The 25,639-nt window shown below is 46.1% G+C and overlaps 1 protein-coding gene across 18 annotated transcripts in view; it reads right to left on the bottom strand.

Annotated features, from left to right (window-relative positions):
• Positions 1 to 25,639, bottom strand: part of NCAM1 (neural cell adhesion molecule 1) — a 314,823-nt gene that overhangs the window by 48,874 nt on the left and 240,310 nt on the right. For all 18 annotated transcript variants that reach the window (XM_043579341.1, XM_043579342.1, XM_043579347.1 and 15 more), the window contains exons 2-8: positions 18,252 to 18,326; positions 16,341 to 16,559; positions 15,141 to 15,284; positions 14,615 to 14,752; positions 13,331 to 13,448; positions 12,719 to 12,885; positions 4,959 to 5,101 (exon numbers count right to left, since the gene is read on the bottom strand). In XM_043579341.1, coding sequence (XP_043435276.1) covers positions 4,959 to 5,101; positions 12,719 to 12,885; positions 13,331 to 13,448; positions 14,615 to 14,752; positions 15,141 to 15,284; positions 16,341 to 16,559; positions 18,252 to 18,326 — 1,004 coding nt within the window. The remainder of the gene's footprint in view (positions 1 to 4,958; positions 5,102 to 12,718; positions 12,886 to 13,330; positions 13,449 to 14,614; positions 14,753 to 15,140; positions 15,285 to 16,340; positions 16,560 to 18,251; positions 18,327 to 25,639) is intronic.

Genomic DNA, 25,639 nt, shown 5'->3' with positions numbered 1-25,639 from the left:
GTACAGTGAAGCATCCCTACACTTAGCCTAAAGTAGATCCTGCTATACCTCTGCCCACACCCCGAATATGCCAGACTCTAACTGCTTATCATAGGCACCTTTTCCAGTGTTTATACGTGGGTGCCTGGTTTGCATTAATGAGGAATTCTCCCCGGTGACAGAAAGATCCAGTTTTCAGTGGATCCAGAATTTCAAAGGTCTCTCTTATTTGTGGGATTTGTGGGACACTCTGTCAGCTAAAGACTCGAGGTTCAGGAAGTTCCATTTTTTTCTACCTGTTCTGAACTCAACTCTTTGCCCCTCTTCTTTTCCTTAAATATTAAGGCTTCGTATACATTTCTTTACCAGTCATTTCAAAGGCATGTTCAAATAAGAGGTTCAAATACGCACACAGAGAACGTGTTGTGATAGCGACCGATTGTGCAAATCATCACCCAGAGGTCTCGCTCAGTATGTAAATGGTACCTCGAAGTTAGCCCCACTCACTCACATACCTGGCAGTATTTAAAATGAGTCTTGGTAGTATAAGCAATGAAATGATGTGGATGTGCAAACTTCCTTTGTACCTGCATTATCACAATGTCCTCCAGACACAGTGATCAAACTGACCCATTATGATGTTCAAATATGGTTTGTTTCAAGGTTTTTTTTTTTGTTTGTTTGTTTGTATTTGTTTGTTTGGGCCAACATAATGGAGACTAAGAAATGGATTAACTTTCAGACAGGTGATCTGCCCTAACGGTCTTAATGACCCAAATGTAGCTTACCTGCTATCAGTTGTCGAGCAAAACCAACTCAACTAGCTGAAGCTTAGCAGACTGATAGTAATCAGTCTCGAAGGAGTGATTGGACTGAACCCAGAGATGCGATCAGATAGATTTTGACAATCAGGCTCAGTGTACTGGCTTTTGCTTGTTTCCCCCACCCCTTCTTTCTCTTCTTCTTCTTTTTTTAATGAAGAGGAACATCAGTTTTCCATTAGAAAGTTACTAACTCTGTGCCTATGGTTGAAAGCCTTTTCTCTTCTCTTCTCTTAAGAAGGGTAATACTAGACAAACACTAGACTTAACTGAGCAATGAATCAAAAGACCAAGTTGCTGTAATTAGCTTATATTGTAACCAGTTTTATTAAAGAAATCATTGAGGGGCACCTGGGTGGCTCAGTTGGTTAAGTATCCAACTTCAGCTCAGGTCATGATCTCACAGTTTGTGAGTTCAAGCCCCATTGTGAGTTCGAGCCCCACATCAGGCTCTGCTGTCCGCTTGTTCAGAGCCTGTAGCCTGCTTCGGGTTCTATCTCCCTTTCTCTCTGCCCCTGCCCCACTGACACTCTGTCTCTGCCTCTCTCAAAAATAAACATTCAAAAAAGTTAAAAAAAAAAAAGGAAATCATTGAACCTTCCACAAAAGTCCTCAAAATCATGAGGAGCACCATGATATTGGATGCTCTGCCTTCCAAGCCAGTGACCCAGAGGAAGGCCCTCGTAGCACTCTAAGGACTTTGCACTTGACCTTGTCCGAGTCAACATTTTTATCAGAGACTTAGACCAAGATATTTCAAGTAAGTGTTCATACAAGGTTGGAGCCAATAGCTAATACAGATACTGGATGACAGCTGCATGGGGAAGGCTACTGAACTGCTTGTGAAGGGCCTTGTGAAGGAAGTGGGGTCACCACTGAGTGTTAGACGTCATTACTTTAAAAATACGTGAATAGAACAGGGGGGCCCATGAGGCTCGAAATGCCCTAGACCTACAGACCTTTAAGGACAGTTCTGATAAAAGCCAGACCTGCCTGGTTAGAAGGATGGACTGAAATGGTTCTCAAGACAGAAAGAGTTTGTATGGGTGGCATTTTTGGTAATCGAGGTGATTAGAGGTGGCTACTGGCATCTAGAAGGAAGGGAGCTATTGGTACTGAGTTTCTGGCCATGCACAGGACCATCCCAGTGAAGGAAGTGCCTTCCCAAGTGCCACTGATACCACTGAGAAACATGCGGTTGCAATAAACAAAACACAACTTTTAGCAGAAATAAATATAATATTCTGCATTTTAGGCGAAGCAACCAATTGCATAAGAGCAGGCTAAGGGGCTATGTGGCTTAAATGCTGTTCAGATAAAAAAGAGCTGAGAATTTTAGTTGACCCCAAGCTCCACATGAGGCAACACAATGAGGAAACTGCTGCAGGGGCCAGTGCAACTTTAACTGCATGGTGGTGTCCAGATCAAGGGAGTCAGAGCTGCACGGAAGACTGCATTAGTTACACTAGGCACCATAAAACTTCAGGGGAGTGTCACTGGACTGGGACCACTGGGACCACTAGAAAGCACAAGGTGGGGAACCCATGACCCCAGAAACAGGGAAGACCACTGAGTGTGTTTAAGGGAAGAAGAGTGGAGAATCCAAGAGCCCTCACACAGGGCACTGAGTGGCAGAGGTGGGAAGACGGAGCGGAAGGGGCAAGGAAGCAGACCTTCCCGATCACCAGTGCTGGCCAGCTGTCTTGCAGAGGACGGTCGCCATCACCCTTCAGGGAGTGGCCATGGGGCTTTCTGGCAGATATGCTGGTAAGGGAGTGCCAGGTGAGACTAGACAACCTGGAATAGGGCCTCCCTTCCTGCCTTCTATGATTCCAGCATTTTGCGCGGTCTAATTCTCAGGAGACTTCCTGGCCTCCGCGGTTAGACACAGTGGCTATTTTTATCTGCTTAGTGTATCAGCCTGATTGTAAAAAGCCAACTATTTTCTCTCACTTCTATGCTGCAGTGACTCTAATCATCTTGGTACCTGATTGTATACGACGCACCTTCAGGTGGAGGAGAACATGATGGGCCGCTGCCAGGTAAAAGTGAAATTTATTACCTGCAGTCCAACCGGCACCTGTAATAGGCCATCTTCGTTCTATTAATTACTAGCTATCCCCAGTGTAGGACAGAGAGCAAGCCTCTTTGATGTCAATATATAGCTGATAGAAATGGCAACTTTTATATGCAGGGGTTCATTTAGGCAAGTGTGTTAATCTGGTGTCATCTCACGGGCTGGTCTGGAGGACTTGTTCTAATATCGATTCACTCATGCTCCAGTAATGTCACGTCAAGTAGACTTGAAGACAGTCTGTATGTAGTAAAAGGAAGCACAATGCAATATATGTGGCTGGCCTTCCATGATTATCTCAGGTTGAGACCAGTGATCTACACTGATAACTGAATTATACAGTACCTACTTGGCCTGAGATGGTCTCTGTTGGATACCTTTGGTTTCACTACTTAGTAAGTATGAGTGTGTATTAGTGCCTGGTTATTTGTTCTCTTTCTGTAAAAATGAATTCACAGATAGAAGGCAGAAGTGACCACCTATTAAAGAACTTAGGGTAGGCACAAATCTTAATGGCCCTTCTGGTATAGCTTAGATGTTGAGCTATTCCTAGAAAAGACATTGAATTTAAAAGCATCATTCATCTGGGATAGATATTATTTCTGTCCTTTACTGTAGGTCAACGATATACACTGGTTCCTTCTGGACAAATCTACTCACAAGCCTGATAGAGAAAAATCTGGTGAGCAGCAGCCCTGTGGTTTAAGCCCTGAAATGTACATTCAATCCATGTAACACACACGATGGGAGCTGAAATCTGAGCTTAGGGTTTAATTCCAATGTTGATAAAGAAAGTATCCAAGTAAACACCACATTTCCTAATCCGGTTGGTTTTCACAATATCGAACAGCATATGTGAGTCTCAAAAATACTTAGCAGTTCCTTGAGTTTTTGTTAAGTGGAATTCAACTGTGGAGGTAAAACTCGCAAAAAAAATAATGGGCTTTTTGGAACAGCAATTTCTATTCCTTTTGATTTAGTTTGCTTTCTATTAACAGGGCAGAAATCAGATCCTCAAATGCAAATCCCAAACGTGGCTCTGGCATTTCACACTATCTCTTTTTGACTTTATTTTAGTTTACCCTCTCTAGGGATTTCCTTTAGGCAGGCAGAAGAGTGAAGATCTATCATTTTTGACATTCAGGTCAATAAGCAATCCATTATAAATGTTCTTTAAGGCTAAGGCCATTATTCCTGAATAGGTGACAAAATTTTGGCCAACTAAAATGAAGCCCATTACTAGAGGGTATATGAGAGGAGGCTGGAGATGGGCCATAAGAGGGTTTAAGTTGCTCTGAAACCAAGCTGTTTCTTCCTCTTGCTTTTGGCCCACTCAGCAGCAAAGGGTTGCAATGATGTAAGGTTATCTAAATTTTTATACATTGTCAATAATAAAGATAGCTTTCCGGGGGCCTATAAATCTACACGCTTTAAAGCTAAATTTTCCCAGTCATTTCAATTTACCAAGAAGGTTGCTGCCATGTGCTTAAACTCTCAGTGAATGTACTGTAGAACCCAGTGGAATAATCATCATGTAGAAACTGCTAATTATTTTTGCCTTCAGAACAAAATGATATCCAAATGTGACCGAAAATACAGGCAGACACAAAGGCAACCAAGCTTTTGTGCGTGTAGTGCATGTACAGCATGAGTCTACAAAACACAAGGAAAAAAATTAATAGGGCTCATTCTGATCCCTGCTATTTCTGGGCGACACTTCCCTGGGTGCCCCCTGTGATGATGGTAGGAACAGCTGGGGCACCAGGATCTTGGCTTTTCCTCACACCTCATAGCTCCATAATCCAAAATCACTACCCCCTTCCTCCCCAGAACGTCTAACTTGACCATGCCCACTAATATCACAACCCTGCAAATCTTTGCAAGAAACTGTGGTCCTTCCACTGTAAGGGGACACTGGTGAGGCCACAGCCAGGCAGGCTGGAGGACGGAGGCCACAGGACCTGGCATGGCCTCTGGTGCCTGCATCCTATCTTTGGGCTCATCGAAGAGAACGGGGCATGGGCAGACACAATCTGCTTGGAGCCTGCATCCCATGGCCCTGAAACTCTTGGGGGACATCATACCTTTTCTTCGCTGCTGATGTTTCGGGTAGAAGTCCTCCAGGTGATAGAGGGAATGGGGTCTCCTGAGGCTTCACAGGTAAGAGTGACTTGTTCCTCTAGTTCCATGGCAGTCTGGTTCTCTACATAAGTGATTTTGGGTTTTGCTGAAAAGACAAGACATGTTAATGAGTCTATCTGATCTTTCAGCTTTCTGGGTTTAAGTTACAACATGCACCCATTCAACGAAGGTTATGTGCTTACTAGGTGTTAGGAACTTATTCTAGGTATTGTAGGAGATAAAGAATAGAATCCTCAAGGAGTGTGCAAATGGGCACACAACAACATTGATGTGATAGCCAGAGCAATAAGATCCCATAGAGTAAGAGTGCTAAGGGCAGTGGGTGGAGAAGGTGTGGGGCAGAGGAAGATTGCTCCTCTGGCTGGAACCTTCATGAGGGGAAAGTGTCCCGGCTGGGCCATGAGACTTTCCACACATGGAACTTTGGGATAGAGACAGTCATTCCAAGTGTAGAAACCTGCTTGACTGAAAGCAAAGAAGCGAGAACATGGGAAGAGGGCAGTGTGGCAGGAGCTGGTGTTTGTACATCACAGCAGGGGGAGGTGATGCTGGGCCCAGGCACAGAGATCATGACTGCCTGGCTAAAACACTTGCTTTGAATGATCTTGGGTAGCTGATGGAGGCCCACTGGCGGTATGTGATCAGAGGAATGAAATGGCCATTTGTACTTCAAGAAGGTTAATCTAGAAAAACTCAAGATGATTTAGAATGGAGGAAACCTTGAGGTGGGAAAACCAATTTGGAAGCTCTGGGCGTGCCCCAGATGTGGCTTAATACAGTCCCGAACTGGGTGGTCTGGGGTGGGGGACAGATGGGGAAGGTCAGCTTTGAGAGAGGTACTTACAGCAGGTTTCAGAGGAAGTGCCAAGGGAACAGAGGGCAAAGGAGGCATGGCAAGACACAAAAGAGGGGATGAGAAGGTGCTGACATGACTCTGAGCATCTTGCTGGAGGGGGGAGTTGGGTTCGCATTGACTCCAGGAAGGAAATATGGCGAGTGATGGGTTAGGGGCTGTGGGGTGGGCTGGGATGGGAAGGAGATGAGATGGGTTCATTTTCCAAATGTTTTGGGTAATGCAAGAAAACACAAGGATTCGAAAGCTGAGTTAAATGTTAAAACATTAGAGAAAATTGACTTTTCCTGATTTAAAACAATTATACTCTGAAATTGCTAAACCTTCCATGGAAGAGAAAAGATAACACTACACAAATGTAACTTATTTCACTAATGGAGGAGAAAGACCAGGCTAGATATACAAACAAAAGAGAAATAAATCAAATTTACGGATAATTTTGGAAAGAACTGCATTTCCTTTACATTCACATTCATACGGTACCCCCAAGTAGGTTAATGAACTACTGCCTATATACATCCTACAAGTTGAGGCGCTCGATTTTGCTTTAATAAAGAGAAAGCAATGGCAAGGCTGTGCATTTTCTGTAGCAAATATCTGCTTCTATATAAAACTACCCCTATAGATCAAATATTCTGCCACACTTAATCTGTACTAACCAGCCTGCTTGGCAAATCCTTTTTTGATGGCAAGCACATAGGCACATCTCAATCCAATGTGGCCAAATGATCACAAATTGGAATTGATGGAGTCCAGTTGAGTGAGGTTTTCCCCTTGGAAGGTTTTGTGTCTATCTTGATAAATAGGATTTTCCAGGTGGTCACAACTCATATCGAATGGACCACGTGTTAAGTGTAGCTGGACAGGAGGTTTTACAAAGATAAAAGCTGAATTTCTACCCTGTTAAAATCACAGATTGAAGAGTGTTAAAAAATAAATAAAATTCAGCCTAACGACCGAATTCACTGAACTGGACAGTTGTTTTGAAGTCTGGAGGCAGTATAGGAAGGCTGAATTTTGACTTCTTGAAAGCTCGATGGATGTTGTGACCTAGATGGTGTTTGCTGGCCTTTTTCTGACCCCCTGAACTTTGTCCTGGCAGCCAAAGGTTAACAGAAGACAGACAAGGTATAGTTAACATCTATTAATGTTTGGTTTGGTGGGTTACAAAAGGCCCACTGTACACATCTTTAGAAAAAAGGAAAATGTATTCTTACTAAAAATATTATTAACAATAGCTAATTTCAGATGGTCTACAGAGGGCTGTTGGGAAGGAAGGCAAGCTTTTCACTGATGACTTAACCTCTCTGCACTACAGAAGCAAGGCTCTTGTGAGAAGTAATTGAAGAGTTAGAATATTGCCTTGGAGATAGGATACCAATATAATTTCCTGTCCAAATCAGGACACCCTTGAGTGGGAGAAGGTATTCTCTACATAATTACCTTGGGACAGTGGGCATCATCAGGCCAACAGGGACAGATGCAGGGTCATTTCCCTCTGCACCCCAGGATCTACAGGAACAGCTCCAGGTTTTATCTTCAGATGGAACTTGTACCATCTTAATTAATGTCTTTTGTGGGCCGTTGACTTTGGATCCCCATTTTATATTCCACCTGCTGCTATGGGAGTTAATGCCTCAGACTGTCCCATTATACATCTCCCCATGGACCTTCCTGTGAGAACACCTGTCCTTGGGAGTTTTCCAAGCACACTGGCTCTCCTCTTCCAGCATGCCCATGGCTCTGCACCGCACCACTAAGGAGTGGTCTTGTCTATTCCCACTCCAATCCAGACTCCTGCATCCCCAGCCCAAGGAGGGCTCTGGGGCCCTGCTTGTCTGAACAGAGAGGCTGGGCATGACCAGGCGCACCTTCCTTCAGGCTTTATACTGTGTGCAAACTCACAAGGGCTGTTTTGGTCTTAAGGGGTCAGTGAAGCAAACCCACTGGTGAACTGGCCTCAGCCCACGGCAGCATGAGGCCTCAAGAGCATTCATGCGAGCATAATAGGAATATGAGGAGACAAAAATACTTTTTTAGAAGGGCCCATGGGGAGAAAAGCAATGGAAATTCACTGCCAAATTTAAAGACAGGTAGGATGTAACTACTTAGTAAAAAGAGCTTCTGGCTGATAACTAGGGCAAGGCATGCTAGAACGTGCCCCCTTCTTAGGAAAAAATGATGTCAGTAAGGTACAATTACGGCAGTGTCTAATTTAGATATGCTCCATACATACTAATTGCCTTCCCTTCTGGAATCAGGGGAGTTCTGTGAGCTTCTCTACTGTCTAAGCTGCTGGTTTCTTTGCTCTTCTGCCCCACTGCTGCCGACTCTGCTGCCAAGGGGGAGCCTGTTTCCTCATTTCTCTCCTTAGTGCTGGTCCCATGGCAAACCAAGGGGAAGGAGAGGGATGGAGGAAAGAAGGATGGAGCCCTAACTAGCCACCCCCCCACCCTGGCCTTACTACCAATCCCCTAAACCAAGGGAGGCCAAAGGAGGCAGAAGAGGAGGTTAAGAATGTGAAATGGAGAGGGGAAGGGGTGTGTGCACGAGGCACCAGGTTACTCCAAAGAGGCAATGCAAACCCTCCCCTGGATATCATAGAGGAGGACTCCCATTTCGGATGGGGTCCCTAGGAGCCGGTGATTTGCTTACCTGTCTCTGCAGTCTGGCCACTTCTCCTCTATTTACTCTTCTGGACTAACATATGTTCTCCCAGTGCGATCTCGGGAAAGAAACTGTGTGTGTGTGTGTGTGTGTGTGTGTGTGTGTGTGTGGCACAGGACGAGAGATGCGTGGTGGGAGAGGCGGGCAGAATGACAAATGGTACCTTGCCTCAGTTCCTGCATCCTACATTCCCTGCCTCGTTACCTCCTTCCCCAGACCTCCAGCTCTTTCCTCTACATTGGCCCCACGAGGCTCCTGACTGACTACCCACGCCTCCTTCCCAGGGCAGCTCCCCACAGCAGAGAGGCCTGGAAGAGAAGCCAAGCTCTGCTCCTGACCAGCCAAGTTAGAAGGGAGTGTACTTCTACAGAGAAACAATGTTGCCCATGGTGAGCAAGGCAGAGCACGCACTAACTTCAGCATCTGCATTCCATCTGCAATTCAGAGGCAGTATGTGTTGAGTTGAGTTTCACAGAGTAGTAACTCCCACTGTCAGGGAAGGGACCTCAAAGCCAACTGCCTGGATTTGAATCCTGGCTCCTTGGGTAGGTCACTCAATTCTCTGTGCTCAGTTTCCTCATTGGTAAAGTAAGGACAATAATGAGATCTACCTCACAGGGTTGTGCTGAGGAGTAAGAGTCAGTTTACAGACACAACTTCACACAGTGCTTGACATACTACAAGCACTTGCTTCGTGTTGGGTGTTATTACTACCTCCTGGGGCTAATATCTAAGAATTTCCCAAGACAAGTGATGGGTACACATTCCTGGACTCCTCCCTCTGCCATATACAATGTGCTTCATTCACATAAACTGCTATTCCTTCATTTATGCAAATTCTGGCACCTAAGATCTGCTAGGCACTGTCCTGGCAGCTGGGGGTTCACAGTCCCCATCTACAAGGAGCTCACATTCAACGTAACGCGAGTCCTTCCTGCCTCTGTGCCTGTGTGTGTGTGGCCTGAGGTCCTTGCCCATGCCTCCTCCTGCTTCACCCTGGAAGCCCTTGCTTGTGAAATAGCACACCATTTGTGAAAATCTCTCTGAATTCTGTCCCACAGGACCACACATCCTCTTTTTCTATGAAACACCATGCACATCACCATTATGAAGTCCTTACAATGGACTGTCATTAAAAATACCAGTGCTGGGAATATCCAATGGAAAAAAGACAGTCTCTTTAACAAATGGTGCTGGGAGAGCTGGACAGCAACACGCAGAAGAATGTAACTAGACCACTTTCTTACACCATTCACAAAAATAAACTCAAAATGGATAAAGGACCTGAATGTGAGACAGGAAACCATCAAAACACTAGAGGAGAAAGCAGGAAAAGACCTCTCTGACCTCAGCCGCAGCAATTTCTTACTTGACACATCCCCAAAGGCAAGGGAATTAAAAGCAAAAATGAACTATTGGGACCTCATGAAGATAAAAAGCTTCTGCACAGCAAAGGAAACAATCAACAAAACTAAAAGGCAACCAACGGAATGGGAAAAGATATTTGCAAATGACGTATTGGACAAAGCGCTAGTATCCAAAATCTAAAAAGAGCTCACCAAACTCCACACCCGAAAAACAAATAATCCAATGAAGAAATGGGCAGAAAACATGAATAGACACTTCTCTAAAGAAGACATCCAGATGGCCAACAGGCACATGAAAAGATGCTCAACGTCGCTCCTCATTAGGGAAATACAAATCAAAACCACACTCAGATATCACCTCACGCCAGTCAGAGTGGCCAAAATGAACAAATCAGGAGACTATAGATGCTGGAGAGGATGTGGAGAAACGGAAACCCTCTTGCACTGTTGGTGGGAATGCAAACTGGTGCAGCCACTCTGGGAAACAGTCTGGAGGTTCCTCAAAAAATTAAAAATAGACCTACCCTATGACCCAGCAGTAGTACTGCTAGGAATTTACCCAAGGGATACAGGAGTACTGATGCATAGGGGCACTTGTACCCCAATGTTTATAGCAGCACTCTCAACAATAGCCAAATTGTGGAAAGAGCCTAAAGGTCCATCAACTGATGAATGGATAAAGAAATTGTGGTTTATATACACAATGGAGTACTACTTGGCAATGAGAAAGAATGAAATCTGGCCTTTTGTAGCAACGTGGATGGAACTGGAGAGTGTTATGCTAAGTGAAATAAGTCATACAGAGAAAGACAGATACCTTATGCTTTCACTCTTATGTGGATCCTGAGAAACTTAACAGAAACCCATGGGGGAGGGGAAGGAAAAAAAATGAGGTTAGAGTGGGAGAGAGCCAAAGCAGAAGAGACTCTTAAAAACTGAGAACAAACTGAGGGTTGATGGGGAGGTGGGAGGGAGGGAAGAGTAGGTGATGGGCATTGAAGAGGGCATCTTTTGGGATGAGCACTGAGTGTTGTATGGAAACCAATCTGACAATAAATTTCATATATTAAAAAAAAAATACAATTAAAAAAAAGAAAGAAAAAAAATATCAGTGTTGGTCATCAGTGTGAGTCCATGAGCCCATTGATAAAGACACAGAGCACGTTATTCATCCTCATAACCTTGGCAATGGCTAGGCCTATAGCAGACACTCAAATGTTGTTGGCTGGCACTATTATGGTTTATATGCTTATGTGTTCCTCTCCCTCCTCGTGTCTCTCAGAGGGACATCAGACTTGTCTCTGTTGCCCCTCTATCCAGCAGCACTGACGTTCAGTAAATATTTGTTAAATGAAGGAATACATCAACAAAGGCGTCTGTCTTTATACCACGGAAAGACTTGAAATGAGAATAACTGGGGAAGAGAATTAGAGAAAAAAACTATCAAGAATATCTTCCAAGACCATTATTAGCTTTCACTCTCTGGTATATCCGGTTGATATGAACCAAACTGATCACCTATTTCTAAGCCCAATTGTCATTAATAGATAGAGAGGATTCACCTGTGATTAGCAGGTCTGATTGCAGACAAGCACTTGATGTTTCAAAGCTCTTTGTTTACAAACATGGATTGGTTCTCTCGATCAGGCTAAACAAGTGGGTCCCAGGCAGGTTCCCTGGGCCCACACAGTAGTGACCTGGGAGACGCATGAACCAGAGCTGCCTATCTGGCATCTGGCAGCACCATCTACAGTGGACCAAAAACATGAGCAGTGTTGACAGCCACTGGGCTAAGCATTTCTCTGCCACAAATTCTTTTTCCAAGGTCAGGTCAAAACACATTTCAGCTCTAAATGAATGGAAGCTAACGGAGTTTATGAAGACAGAGAGAGGAGAGATGCAGGGATGCTTCTCATGACTTTGATGGCGCTGTTTCACACAGGCCAGGGAAAGAAGCAAGGAGACACAGGCAGTCAGCCTGGGGAGCACTGGTATCATCAAGGGCCTTCACGAGCCCGGCACCGCTTGCAGTGGCAGAGGTAGAGCAGGAGAGGAGAAGAAGAGCTGGCACTCTACCATCTTGGAGTTTCCAGCCTCAGTGGAGGTACGACTCAACCCCCAAAGCAAAGATGTAAATGAGACCAGTTTAGGTTTGAGAAGTGTGGTGAAGAAGGTACAGTAAGATCAACAGAAGGGCTCGATGGAGGTGGGTGGGGTGTTAGTGGTGTGTCAGCCAAGGCAGTGCAGGAAGGATTCATCGAGAAGGTGGGTTGAGCTGAGATCTGAACGGTGCAGGAGAAGAAGGCGGCTCAGAGTAGATCTTGGGGAAATGACACTCCAAGCAGAAGGAATATTGAGGGCAATGGCCCTAAGACAAGGAACAAGCTTGGTGTGTCTGAGCCGCAGAAGGAGGGCCTGAGGGGTTGGAGAGTGAGGAGCAAAGTGCAGGAAAGGTGAGGCTGCCCAGGAAGGCAGGGGCCGGCTCAGGTTTGGTCTGGATTTCATTCTGGTTGTAACGGGAAGCCATGGGAGAATTTTAAAGAAAGGAATGGCGCTTGAGGCCGTTCTGGCTGCTGTGGGAGGGGCTGAAAGGGAGCACTGGTGGGGTGTGGGGGACCAGCTGGGAGCCTGTCTCACTGACCAGGGGAGGAGGCGGATGGCATGGAGGCGGATGGCTCAGGAGGGGCAGCTGGCAGACGCGGTTGCACTTGGAACAGATTCCGAGGCAGAGTGGACAGGGCCTTGCTGGTGGACCGAGCGTGCAGGGTCAGAGGAAGCGTGGCAGGGCAATGACCTTGACCCCGACTGTCCTTACCAAAGACTTTGAGGTGGATGGATGCATCCTGCTCTCCAGCCTTGTTCTCGGCGATGCACACGTACTCGGCCTCGTCGTTCTTATCCACCTTCCTGATGGTCAGCTCAGAACTGTCATCGCTGAAGACGTATTTGTCATCTTCTTCATTCTCTATCTGTTCCCCGTCCCTAATTGGTACAGAAATGCAAAGTACCATGATTTTGACCACAGAGGTATGATGTTTATTTTTAATCAGTTTCCATAAAATGCAGATCGAGCCCATGGGGAAGACTCGGTCTTCACATACAGTCAACACACCTAACTGTACTTCCACATATGCCTTAGATTCCTCCACCCAAACCTCTGTTTCTGTCCAAAGGCTTACAAACTGCACCTACAAACATTCCAAAGAGGGCCTCCAAGGCCACGCCCTCTGGTTCTGTCCCACAAACGGAAAATGAAGGGATCTGACACACAAGGCAAGAGAAGCTTGCAGAAAAGGATCCATCCTACACCGGAGCTGATATTCCCAAGCAGCCCATACCCGTTGCACTGAAATGCCAGCATGGAGCAGGCTCTGTGGCGTTGCCTTCTCCACTAGTCCCTGATAAAAGGCACGAGCCGGTCTCTTACTTTGTCCAGCTCATGGTGGGCTCTGGGAAGCCTTCAGCATCGCATATCAGGGTGACGGACTGGCCGAGGTTGGCGGTGGCATTCACTATGCTCTGCCTGGCCTGGACGGTGGGTGGCACTGAAGGAAAGAAGAACTGTCAGGGGTGGCTGTGAAAACCCGGAGGGACCCAGTGGCCTAGAGAAGAGGCACATCCGGGGGACCTCAGGTCGGAGGGTCACAGCCTAGAGGTCGAGTCCCGGGCAGCTGCAGGGCTAGTGTGAGGGATCTAAATTCAGACGTGTACAAAATAATTACTCTAAACGGAATAAATAAGGCACCCACAAGCATGTGTCAGTGTTTTTCAACAATACAGAATGTCATTATATGTATAGCAACGTATAATACTGTTTTCCAACAATACAGCTTTAGAAGCTACATTAGTATGTTTTATTCATTTAAAAATAGTATTCGACTTAAGAAATAGTATTCAACTTATACTAGCTATTTATCATTATATATTTTTTTAGTCAATGCGTATTAAGCTTACAATACCATGGTAAGTGGAACCTGATGTCCAAAAGGAGGCTCTTGATACTGGAAAAAGTCGGAAAAGCCTGTTCTCAGTGGCTAAATGGTTAATATACCAATTCAAAATGCGTCAGCTTACCGAGTGACATTTCTCTGGGATTGTCATAAACAACCGTGTGCACAAACTGTTTCTACCAAAAGGACTGGGAGGGGGAGAATTTGGCAAAAAATATATCAACAGCCAAAACAATTCGACCACGATTTACTTATTTTCTTAGTACTGACATTATAATTTCCTGTAAACATCTTGTAAATGTCAGATCGATTCCACGGGTGTGTTTATGTGACACTGCAAATTAAAATTAATAAGCCCGTGGCCCAGGATTCTGACTATTCTGAGGACTGAATTGATTATAATATTTTCTTTGAACTTTGAGCCAGAGGACTAACCTCATGATTACAGTAGCATCAAGGACAATGAAGGATGAATAAGAATTTATCGGTAAGCATGGGGAAAGTTTCCAGTTCCGTAAGACAATGAAGGACACTCAAGAGTTGCACTAGAAGTCCTCGGAGTTGAGGGAGACCCAAAAGACAAGTGTATTAAGGAAAAAACAAAACAAACCAGAGGCTATGTAAGGAGGAGGGATTCAGCTGAGATGGATATGTGAGTCAGGACAGGATTTATTTAATAGACCAAAGAGGAAATTACAGAGGATGATTTGGGGGAACCAGGTTGCAGTAATGGAGAGAGCAGGAAGAACGGATCTCCTCACCATTCACAATGACCTGAATGTCCTTGAAGTTGATCTCCCCCCGTGCCAGGATCCTGCCCTCACAGCGATAAGTGCCCTCATCTGTTTTCTTGATGCCCCGGATCTGCAGGTAGTTGTTGGACAGGACTATGAATCGGACTAGAAGAGACAAGAGGTGGGTTCATCCAAGGATCAGTCAGAGATCTCAGGTATCTGCAGGCAGGTCACAGAGCCTTTCCTCTTTCCTAGCTGCAATCTTACAGGTGGGGCTTTAAGCTGAAATACAGGAATATGTTCTTGGCTCTGACATACAGCCAAGAGCAAAAGTCTACTGGAAATTTGTCTTTCTCTTTGGAGAAAAAGTCAAGTGCCTGAATGGACAAGCTACAGACATACACCCATTCAGGACCTGGAAAGTGCATGTGGTTGGGGGACACTGGCATCTGAGTCTGGGCTGTAATGCTTCAGAGGCTGGCTGAGGTGGAAACCCTAGGGGACTTGGGGAGCTTGGGGGGGAAAGGCAGCTGCCAGGGAATTCAGGCCTCACCATCTTTTTTCAGGATGACATCCCGGCCTTTGTGTTTCCAGATGATGGTTGGGGGGAGGGAGCTGACCACATCACACACGATCACGGCATCTTCCCCCTCCCTGAACTCCTGTGGGGTTGGTGCATTCTTGAACATGAGCTTCTCTGGAAAATGAGCGAGAGAAGAGTGAGGGGAAACAGCTGGTCCTCCCATGCAGACCGCTTTACGCTAGAGCCATACTGCTTGGGTTGAGTTGTGGGCAACTCTCAATCCATATACCCAGTTGCACAGGACAGGGTCCCACCCCATACGTAGCCAAGACACCAGGCAAAGCAGCTGGTATAATCAGGGGAATATGGCATCAATGTTTGGCAATCAATGCCTTTTCACTGAGTGCTGAATTTATCATACTTTGTGTAGAAAAGGGTCTATGGAGGGAAACAAGAGTCTTTCCCAAGTGTTCCTTGCCATGTGGGGTAGTGCCAGTGAAACACAAAGCACAGGTGGAATGAACTGGTAGAACACCTAGTCTACAATGATTGGTCATTAGTCCTTTCTCTGTCTCCCACTCTGTCTGACACCCCAAACTCAGCCTTCCTAGAGCAGTGAGGATTCTGAAGAACTGAAGAAAGGCAGGCTTAATGGCAGTAAATACTCCGGCAATCAATACTTTCCATTAGCTGTCACCCACCATTATACTGGCCAATGAGTATATGCATGATAACAAGGTAATGAGATGCCACCTCCAGACCTGGTTTCAATGACAATGGGAACTGCCAGCTCTGAGCGGCCCAGAGTGTTCAGATAATGATCCCCCACACCCCACCGAGCCTCTGGACTCCATTAGCAGCAGGGGAGAGTGAAATAAGAGGGAAAACCTGAATTGTACAACAGTCAGTCAACACTTGGGGAAGGGATGGGGAACTCTTAACAGCCCTCTGGGAACTGTGTAATTTGAAATTAGAGAACACAGGCCAGAGGGAGGTACCTGGGATCAGCATGAACCGGGGTTGTGAGTTCTGAGTTGGCCAAGGATCATTTAAGAACTCCTTAAATGGAGTCGGAGCTCCTATTAGCTCAGCTCAGAAAAGACTTAAGGAGTGGAAAGGAAGAAGCCCTCAGCCGGCCCTCTGCTGCCATCCCACTCTGCCTGCTGCCCACGTGTCTTTTGGCCAAAGGAGAGGACAGGGAATATGGAGGGAGACAGAGGAAGCTCTTACGGAAGATCTTCACGTTGACCGTGGCCTCTGACTCGCTGCCATCCTCGCCAGTGACCACACACTTGTAGATGCCGGCATCGTCAATGTTGGCATTGTAGATGGTGAGTGTGGAGGAAGAGTCATCATTCCACACCACGGAGATCCGCTGCTGGTTTGGGGTGAGCTTTTCTCCATTGGGGGAGAACCAGGAGATGTCTTTATCTTTGGCATCTCCTGCCACTAAAGAGGAAGAGATTATTTTCAAACCACTTAAGTTGGAAAGACAAAGTCCCCTCCAGGGTGACAGCAGGTTCTCAGTAAGAGCTACTGAACAAGAGATCACTGGGCTTGATGATCAGGGAGGGAGACCATGTACATTAGGACACAACACAGCCTAACTCTGTGCTTGATCATTATGTACACAACACCACTTACAGTAATTGGAAAGAACTCAACCACCACGCGCGCCAGTATTTTTCAGAATACCCCGTGAGGGAAGAGAAGAGGCATTTGTTGAGGACCTACTGTGTGCCGGTCTCTAAATGAGGAGCTACAGCCCCACAAAATAGGGAGCAAAGGGAGTTAGTGTCTAGGATCGGAGCTCAACGGCATAGCCAGTCTGAGCCAACTGATCAGCTGATTTTTGAGGGCTTAGATTATGGCCTCCAGAGAGGAGGATGAGACACCAGCTAGTCTAGGTGTGTGGATTCCAACCAGTTTTATTCTAGCATCTGCCGGCACACATTGGCCTGTCATTTCAGCACCCCACCTCAGACAGACAAATTATTCTCCTTAAATGCTGCAAAGAAGGCAGCCAGAACCACTCCTGCGCCCTTTCCCTGGGCCCCCTGGGAGGGGGAGATGCCACTGCTTAGTGGTCTCCAACTCCGATCCGGAACAAGGGCTCTGGGCACCGCCTCTCTGCGCGGCGCCCTTCCGCAGGCCACACCGCCTGGCTCTGCACAGATGCTTAGTATGGAAATGAGGCAGCCTTCCTTTCAGGGCCCATCATGGTTTCAATAAATATCGCTATTTGCAAGATGTGCAGTGGGTTCCATGGCTGCATCTCCAGATCATTTAAATCGCTGCAATGAAGGCAAAGCCAGAGTGAACACATCCGGCGGCCACGCGCACCTCAGCCGGCGCAAATCGCGATTGCACTGAAAGGCCCCTCCCTGCCCAAAGCCGCTTGCTAGATGTCAGTCTACGCCTAGCTGAGCTCAACGTCCCCGGTTCTTCCATGATCCGAATCCTAGTCATGTCACAAGCAGAGAACCCAAAGCCTAATCACAAAGCTTTTACTCCACGTTTCCTGAAGACTATCTGAGCTGTGGAAACGGGGCATGTTTTCTCAAGAAAAAACAAGGACACCAGCTTCCACAAACCCCAGAGCTCCGGGGGGAGCAATGGGACAGGATACAGGTGTTCACGACCGATCTGGAAAACCCAGGACCCACAGCCTCACAGCAAAAGAGACACTGGGGCTTCATTTCCTTTCAGGCAAGTTTCAGACCTTCTTGGATTTTCCTGTTCTGGCAGATTCTAAGAAATAAGCCTTACACTGACCCACTGAAGCATTATTTCTGAGGCAGCGCTATTCTCCGTCATCATTTACAGAACTCCGGGTCGATATGGAGCAGGGGATCTGCGGTGATTTGGTATTCTGGGAATTTGTGCCCAGACTTTCCTTGGAAAATCCCTAGACCTCCTCCATCACCCTGTGGAAGTCCAGATGACACATCTCACTGTGTCGGGGCGGCCCTTTGAGAAGGGAAGGAAAAGGGCCTGAGGGCTTCCCTGGCTCTCCGCTCACAGGACTGGACCGGCAGCAAGGTGGTTCCAGGCACAACCAGTTCACAGCACACACAGGCCACGGGCTTCTGCTCTGCTGGCCACCTTTCCTCAAACGCAGTGGGGGCACAGGGCACTTGCCTTGGCATAAGAAGAATTTGGATTCTCCAACGCTGATCTCCCCTTGGCTGGGGACAATATCCACCTGCAGAGAAACTGAAAAAGACAAAGTCCAGTTGAAACACACATTAGGATTTTTGAGAACAAAACCCAGAGCTTCCATTCAAAAATAGGGTCTCCCACCTCACATTAAGAAAGAGTGAAGGCCAGGGCACCTGGGTGGCTTAGTCATTTGAGTGGCGGACTTCGGCTCAGGTCACGATCTCATTGATAGTGAGTTTGAGTTCCGTGTCGGGCTCTGGGCTGACAGCTCGGAGCCTGGTGCCTGCTTTGGATTCTATGTCTCCCTCTTTCTCTCTGTCCCTCCCCCACTCACACTCTGTCTCTGTCTCTCTCAAAAATAAATAAACATTAACATTTTTTTAATTAAAAAAAAAAGAAAAAGAAAGAAAGAATGAAGGGAGGATGCTGTCTGGGTCGAGAGCCTGTCACCACCCAAAGAATCCCCAGTTCCTATGCCAAAGCCAGGAGTTGGCATGGTCCGGACCATTTCCCATGGAATTTCTTTCCCCTTAGACGGTATGAGGGCCCTGGGGAATTTGGGGTGACCCTCGCTCTACATGTTTCTGATCTCTTGAGAAGGCTACGCTCCTGCTCCAAACAGAAGCACTTCTGGGATTCACAGAAATAAAAGATGAGCTCCTTTTGGATGTCAACCTGAAGCATTCCCAAGGCTGTGTGACAAGGGAAGCCTGTCACTCAGACCTCTGCACAGGGGTCTCCTGCCAGCTCCCCTTGTCACCACGCTTGATGACTACGGAAAAGGGTTCATTGTAATGATCCGGATGGATTTTGAAGCAGAAGATGCCAAAACGCTCACCCTGCCTCATGACGAGGGGACCCACACCCCTCTTTCTGAAAGAGGAGACAGCACAGAACACCATTGCTACAGTCAGTCAGGCACTCCTCTGCAATGCTGCCGTTGCTGCCCTGCGGGACCCCCTGTCACTCCTAGTGACTCGTACAGAATTCTGATTTGAATATCCACACACTCGGTCATTCTCTTCCACCGATAAGACAAAATACGCTGCCCCTGGACGCCACAGATTGCTCTATCCATTCAGTTCCTCATTCACCTGCTCGGAGCAGATACCTGCTCCTCGTGAAAACAGAGTTTTAGGGTAGGGAAAAAATGATTTTATCCGTTTGGATTCAAACTCCTTCTGCCTCCCACCCAAATCTGAAAGCTAAAAGCTAACGGACATTTGGTTCAATGCATGTAGCTTCTTAGAGATGATGTGGAGGAGGGGCCTGGACTATACAGGCTGGGTAATAGAGACTCAGGGAGCCCTTCCTTAGAACAGCCATTTTCTCTGCACAGCAGACCGGGAGGGAATGCTGGTTGCCATGGAGACTGACTCCAGGCTGAGCTGCTGTCTGTGCTCCTGTGATGAAAGGACCATGGTGCTCAGCAGAGCCGAGGGATCAAAGGGCCTGCGTGGGGCTGGGAAGGGGAGCCTGGGGACATCCAGCTACTGGGGGAGGGTGGGGCCTTGCTAACCATCCACAACAGACAAAGAAGACCATGGAGAACCAGCAGAGGCTTCAGAAGGAGCCAGGGCACGAGTGAGGAATCAGGCACAGAGTTCAGGCCGGGGGAGGATGCTAAAGGCGCCACCGTGAGGGCGGAGGGGCTACTCAGACTTCCCTGGTGCTGGTTGGGAAGAAATGGAGCAGTAATCCAGGGGCAGCCAGTCTCTCTCAGGCAACCTCACTGGGTTGAGTGGTGATGACTCATCTGGGGCCTAGATGGAATATCACTGGGAGCAACGAAAAGGCTCCCCTACCTTTCCTGAATTGCCACATAGCACACAGAGCTGCAAAGGAACCCAACACTCTGCAAGTGTCACTAGCTGTGGCTGCTACTGTCACTCTGGACAGAGCTAGGTGCGCTCAGTTCTTTTTTTTTTTTAATAAAAATTTGTTTTAAATGTTTATTTTTGAGAGAGAGGGAGAGAGAGAGCAGGGGAGGGGCAGAGAGAGAGGGAGACAGACTCTGCAGCAGGCTCCAGGCTCTGAGCTGTCAGCACAGAGCTCGACGTGGGGCTCGAACCCGTGAACCATGAGATCATGACCTGGGCCGAAGTTGGACACTTAACCAACTGAGCCACCCAGGTGCCCCTAGGTGCACTCAGTTCTACATGGAGGGAGCCAGAAACAGTCTCAACTAGCACCAAGTTCCACGTCTTCATTTTCTGGATGAGAGAGAGAGGTAAAGTGACTTCACTAAGGTCACCTCTATTTAGGGCCAGCCAGGGTGGTGGTGGTGGCAGCTGCAGAGCCCAGGCCACTCGGCTCCCAGGTAAATGTCCTTTCCATCATGCAGTGCTTCCTCTGTGAGTAGAGGATAAAACGTTTTCATTCATTCCGTTTAAGGAACAATCTGGAGACCCTGAAGAACAACCCTCAGATTCACCATCCCCTAACAGAACAGAGCAAGCCCAGAGCTGGTAAGGCCCTTAGTATCTGGGGGGCACAGGGCCTGACGGAGAGGGCCACAGGCCAGCGCCCTCCATCGTGAGGCCAGCCAAGACCTTTCCATCCATGTCTATGGCTCACTTTCCACGGAACAACGGGTCCATGAAAGCCCAGGAGCTGCGCCTCTGTGATCTGTCACGTAAGTAATGGTCCTTGCTGGAGTTTACTGGGGCATTCTTTAGAGAATCAGAGGCATATTTCTGCCTGAAAGGTTCACTGGCCCATATGCTGAGCATCAGCAGCCAGCTTCAACATATGGATTCCGTTATTCTCACCGAGCCCTTATTGCTTTGAGAAGGATATTCTTATCCCAACTGAAAAAACAGCCTTCATTTTTTCGGTTCTTTTCAAACAGAACATGACTCTCCAGGGGCCAGAGAACATGGCGAGGCTCAAGAGTTTCATACCCAAATGTGGCCAGTATCCCTCCTCTGGGCCGTGGAGAGCAATCAGAAACAAGACTTTCAAAGGAATTCCCAGCTTAGCCCGATCCCACGCACACATTTATCATCACAGAGGTTTTTGAAAGAAGACATATCCATTTAGACTCCTGGCACATAGGGAAAAGATAGTATGATTCCTCCTTCAAAACACCAGAATCAAAGCTGGGCCAGAGGAACCCCAGCCTCTCTGAAAGTCAATGCTTGGATGCTTTCCACTGAAGCACAATGGCTGATTCTTCTTCCCCAAATTCTGAACCTTGAATTATTAGGTTTAATAGCGGTACGTGGAAACCCTGCTCTAGTCTCCAAACTCTTTCCATGCACTTCGCGGTGCTCCCCGTCCTTTCTTACTCCATTAGGCCTTTCGTTGTTTGCAATAAAAATTCCTACCTCAACTTTTGCTTCTCTCCAGTTGCACATATAAGTGAAATTTCCTAACCAGGCATAACTCATACCTTTAAAGAAACCTAGGAAAACATTTCTCCCAGAAAAAGTATCTCAATTCGTGCTTTGCAACAAATGCTCTGCCATAACACCATGTGTTATCCTACTTCATCATAGATGCTTCCAAAGATACACGCTTTCACAGATGGGTGTCTGGGCCTGAAGGGACCCAGGTGCTTCCAGCACCTTCCAATGAGTGTTCGTGCCCCATGGCCCCCTACAGCCAGATCACTAGTTCTGGTTCACAAAACATAGTTTATTACTTCATCTGATGTTCACAATAGTTCCGAGACATAAGAAGGCTGACCTTATGGTCTCCGTTCTACACAAGAGAGTATGAACGCTCAGAGAAGTAAAATAACTAGCCCAGGGGAATTCAGCTAATGAGCAGTCAATAATCAAAGTCATCTGATTCTAAGGCTCCAGCTCTCCCTCCTACACTCCACAACTACCACTAATGTTTGGTTGCTTTCCTCGTGGACTCATTTTGACCGACTGGTTACCATTTGCTCTCTTTCAAAATCATGGGCTGGAAACAGCAGAGTGTATGAACATCTTATAGTCAAGCTGCCGCCTTCATTTCTACCCTGGTTAATTCTAACTGGCATCTTTGCCCACAGATTATCATAGCATTATAACTCCTATTTCACAGGCGGGAAAGTGGAGGCTCAAAGCCATAGGAAATAGTAATGGTGGAGTCCAGATTCCAAGCCAGGATGGTTAAACTCAAAAGCCCCAGATTATCTCTCCCATACTCTTTCCATCCCTTGTGATCAGACAGACAAAGGGTTCTCTTCAGAACAGAATGATTACCCCCTCTCCTCATCTCATGTAAAAAGTAAAATAACCCTGGGGGAGATCTGTATGTTTTCAAATGAGTGCTCTGTTTAAATGTTTTTTTTTTTTTTAAATTGATGCTATGTTAGAAAAGATGCAAACTTGTATAGCAAACAGCTTCAGATGTAGATAGAACTTTTGTAACTCAACTTTCTGGCAGAAGTAAGACAATTTCCTTTAGTTGCTAAAGAAAAGTGAATTCAAAATTTCAGTTCATAAAACATGCTAAGGCATTTATCAGAAGAAGTAGAACTCTTACTAAGGCAAAGTAACAGAGAAAAATTATCTTGATTTCCAAAAGGAGATCATGGATTTCACTGGAGTCTACAACTTGTTGATTCTCTTTTTAAAAAAATTTTTTTCAAATGTTTTTATTTTTGAGAGAAAGAGAGAGAGAGAGAGAGAGAGAGACAGACAGACAGACAGACACAGAGACTGAGTGTGAGCAGGGGAGGGGGAGAGAGAGGGAGACACAGAATCCGAAGAAGGCTCCAGGCTCTGAGTTGTCACAGCACAGACCCCGATGCAGGGCTTGACCTCATGAACCACAAGATCATGACCTGAGCCGAAGTTGGATGCTTAACCGACTGAGCCACCCAGGTGCCCCGATGCTCTTTGGTTTTAGTGGTTTTCTTTTCAGATTCTAATGTGCTTGAGGAGGTAGGAGCTGAGAAGAATGTAAACCCAGGTCTCTCCCAGGGCTAACTGAAAATATTTTCTTGTTGAATGGTGGTAAAGACATTGATTGCTGAGGAAGATGGATTAGAGATGTGCAGTGGGCCCAGAACCAAGGTAAGAATTGGTCACCAACTCAAGAGAAGGGTGAACAACAGAATGTTACTCTGATAAGTGACAATCTACCACATAAGGGATTTTCTAGAACATATTTGATAACAGCTAAGAATTTTTAAAAATTTTTTTAAATGTTCATTTATTTTTGAGAGAGAGAGAGAGAGAGAGAGAGAGAGAGAGAGAGAGAGAGAGATACAGAATGCCAGCAGGGGAGGGGCATAGAGATAGGGAGACACAGAAACTGAAGCAGGCTCCAGGCTCTGAGCTGTCAGCATAGAGCCTGACGCAGCTCTCGAACTCAAAAAACCCTGAGATCATGACCTGAGCCAAAGTCAGTCATTTAACTGACTGAGCCAGCCAGGCATCCTGTTAACAGCTAAGAATTTTTGAACAAGGAATCAAAGTGTCAGTATATAGTATTTTGTTAGTTATTGTTCCAGAAATGAACCTTGAACATCACCATACTTTAACCACTTCCATGGTGAGTTGCTTTTTATTTTTCAAAATCTAACTGAATGCTAAAATCTCTTTCATGTGACTATACCTATGGGAAATCCAGATATCTGACCCAGGGGCGTAATAACAGAGGCGCCTCCACTTTTCAGTGGCAGTTTGCTCCATTAGCAAAGTACTCGAGGGAAAATATAGGGTAACTTTACTACTAAACCAACCAAACTCGATGAAGGCAAAACCAAAACCAACATGGCAGTATTGGAGCATGCTTGAAGCCCAAGACTCTGGACCAGACTGTTCAGTATGAATCTCAGATTTGCCACTTACTAACTGTGTAATCTTACCCATGGTATTTAACCTCTCAGTGCCTCTGCTTTCTCATCTGTAAAGTGGGAACAAACAGAACCCTCTTCATGGGGCTGTTGGAAAGACAATATGAATTACTACATGTGAAGCACTTAGAATTATAGAATAATGTCTGACACATAATAAATATTTTATGCTTAAATCTATGCTAACAATCCTTCCCAAAGAAATTATTTTGATCACAATTTTTGAGGGAAGCAATGTTTCTCTCTATGGTTTAAGATAAAGTAAACTTCCTGAACGATCCCATTGGTCAGGTAGCCCAATTCCATTCTACGCTAATTTAGATATTTTTTGTTGTTGTTGTTATTGAGAGACAGAGACAGAACATGAGAAGGGGAGGGGCAGAGAGAGAGGGAGACGCAGAATCCGAAGCAGCTCTAGGCTCTGAGTTGTCAGCACAGAGCCCGATGTGGGGCTTGAACTCACAAACCACGACATCATGACCTGAGCCGAGGTCGGTTGCTTAACCGACTGAGCCACTCGGGCATCCCTTTAGCTATTTTTAATTGCCAGTCATGACTTTATTGTCATAAAAGATGACTGAATTCAATCAGAGGCAAAAACCCCCTAAAACTCAAAACAATAATGGAGGCTCTCTAGACAAGCCACTTCACCTTGGCCTCAGTTTTCTCATCTGTAAAATGGGGATGATGGTAAGACTGAATTCATGTGGCTGGACTGTCAGGATAATTAGATGTCCGGAAAGAGACACTGCTAAGTAGTCAGGGACTGGAGCCAGAAAGACCTGGGCCCAAACCCTAGCTTGGACGCCAAGTAACTCTGAGTTCTCAGGACAATCTCAGAGCCTATTTGCCACATGCATAAATGAAAATAACAACCCTACTGATGTCACAGGGATGTTGACATGATTTAGAAAGGTAATGAATGTAAAGTAACAAACACCAGGCTGAGTTGGTTGTTTTTTACATGGCGATACATATGTGATAGTATTTTGAACACTCACTCTCTCTCTCTCTCTCTCTCTCTCTCTCTCACACACACCCACACACACACCCCATACAAACAAAATCTCTAATAATGCTTGTAGTGAGAAAAAGATAATGGAACCTCTTATAGACTACTGGATTCAACCTGCCCCAAATCTCTTAAGGGTTATTTGTGTGTGTGTTTGTATCTACGTGTATATACAGTACATCCGCTGTGAGCCTAGATACATGTGTAAAATAATGCAACATGGCAGATTGCTATTTGTTGCAAATAGCAGCTGGACATAGGTAAGATTATCTCATCTGGGGAGAGAAAAACAAATAAACTATTAGTTGCCCATACTTGACACATGGGCCCTAGAATTCTGGCTTGAGCTACTGTTGATAGCAGCCGGGAAGAGGAAGAAAATGAGATAGACTGTTTCACTTTCCAATATTAACCCAAAAGTTAAATGTCATTTTAAACGAACTGTAAAGTACGTGTCCTCAGAGATTTGGGCTTCAGGTTCTGTATAATGTGATCATGATGGCAGACCATATTCTAATTGCCAGTGGAAGCATCCTCATTGCTTACAGCTGGCTCACA

Source organism: Prionailurus bengalensis, chromosome D1 (assembly GCF_016509475.1).
Source record: "Prionailurus bengalensis isolate Pbe53 chromosome D1, Fcat_Pben_1.1_paternal_pri, whole genome shotgun sequence".
Classification (NCBI taxonomy): Eukaryota; Metazoa; Chordata; class Mammalia; order Carnivora; family Felidae; genus Prionailurus; species Prionailurus bengalensis.
This window is presented reverse-complemented; position numbering and strand designations above follow the sequence as displayed.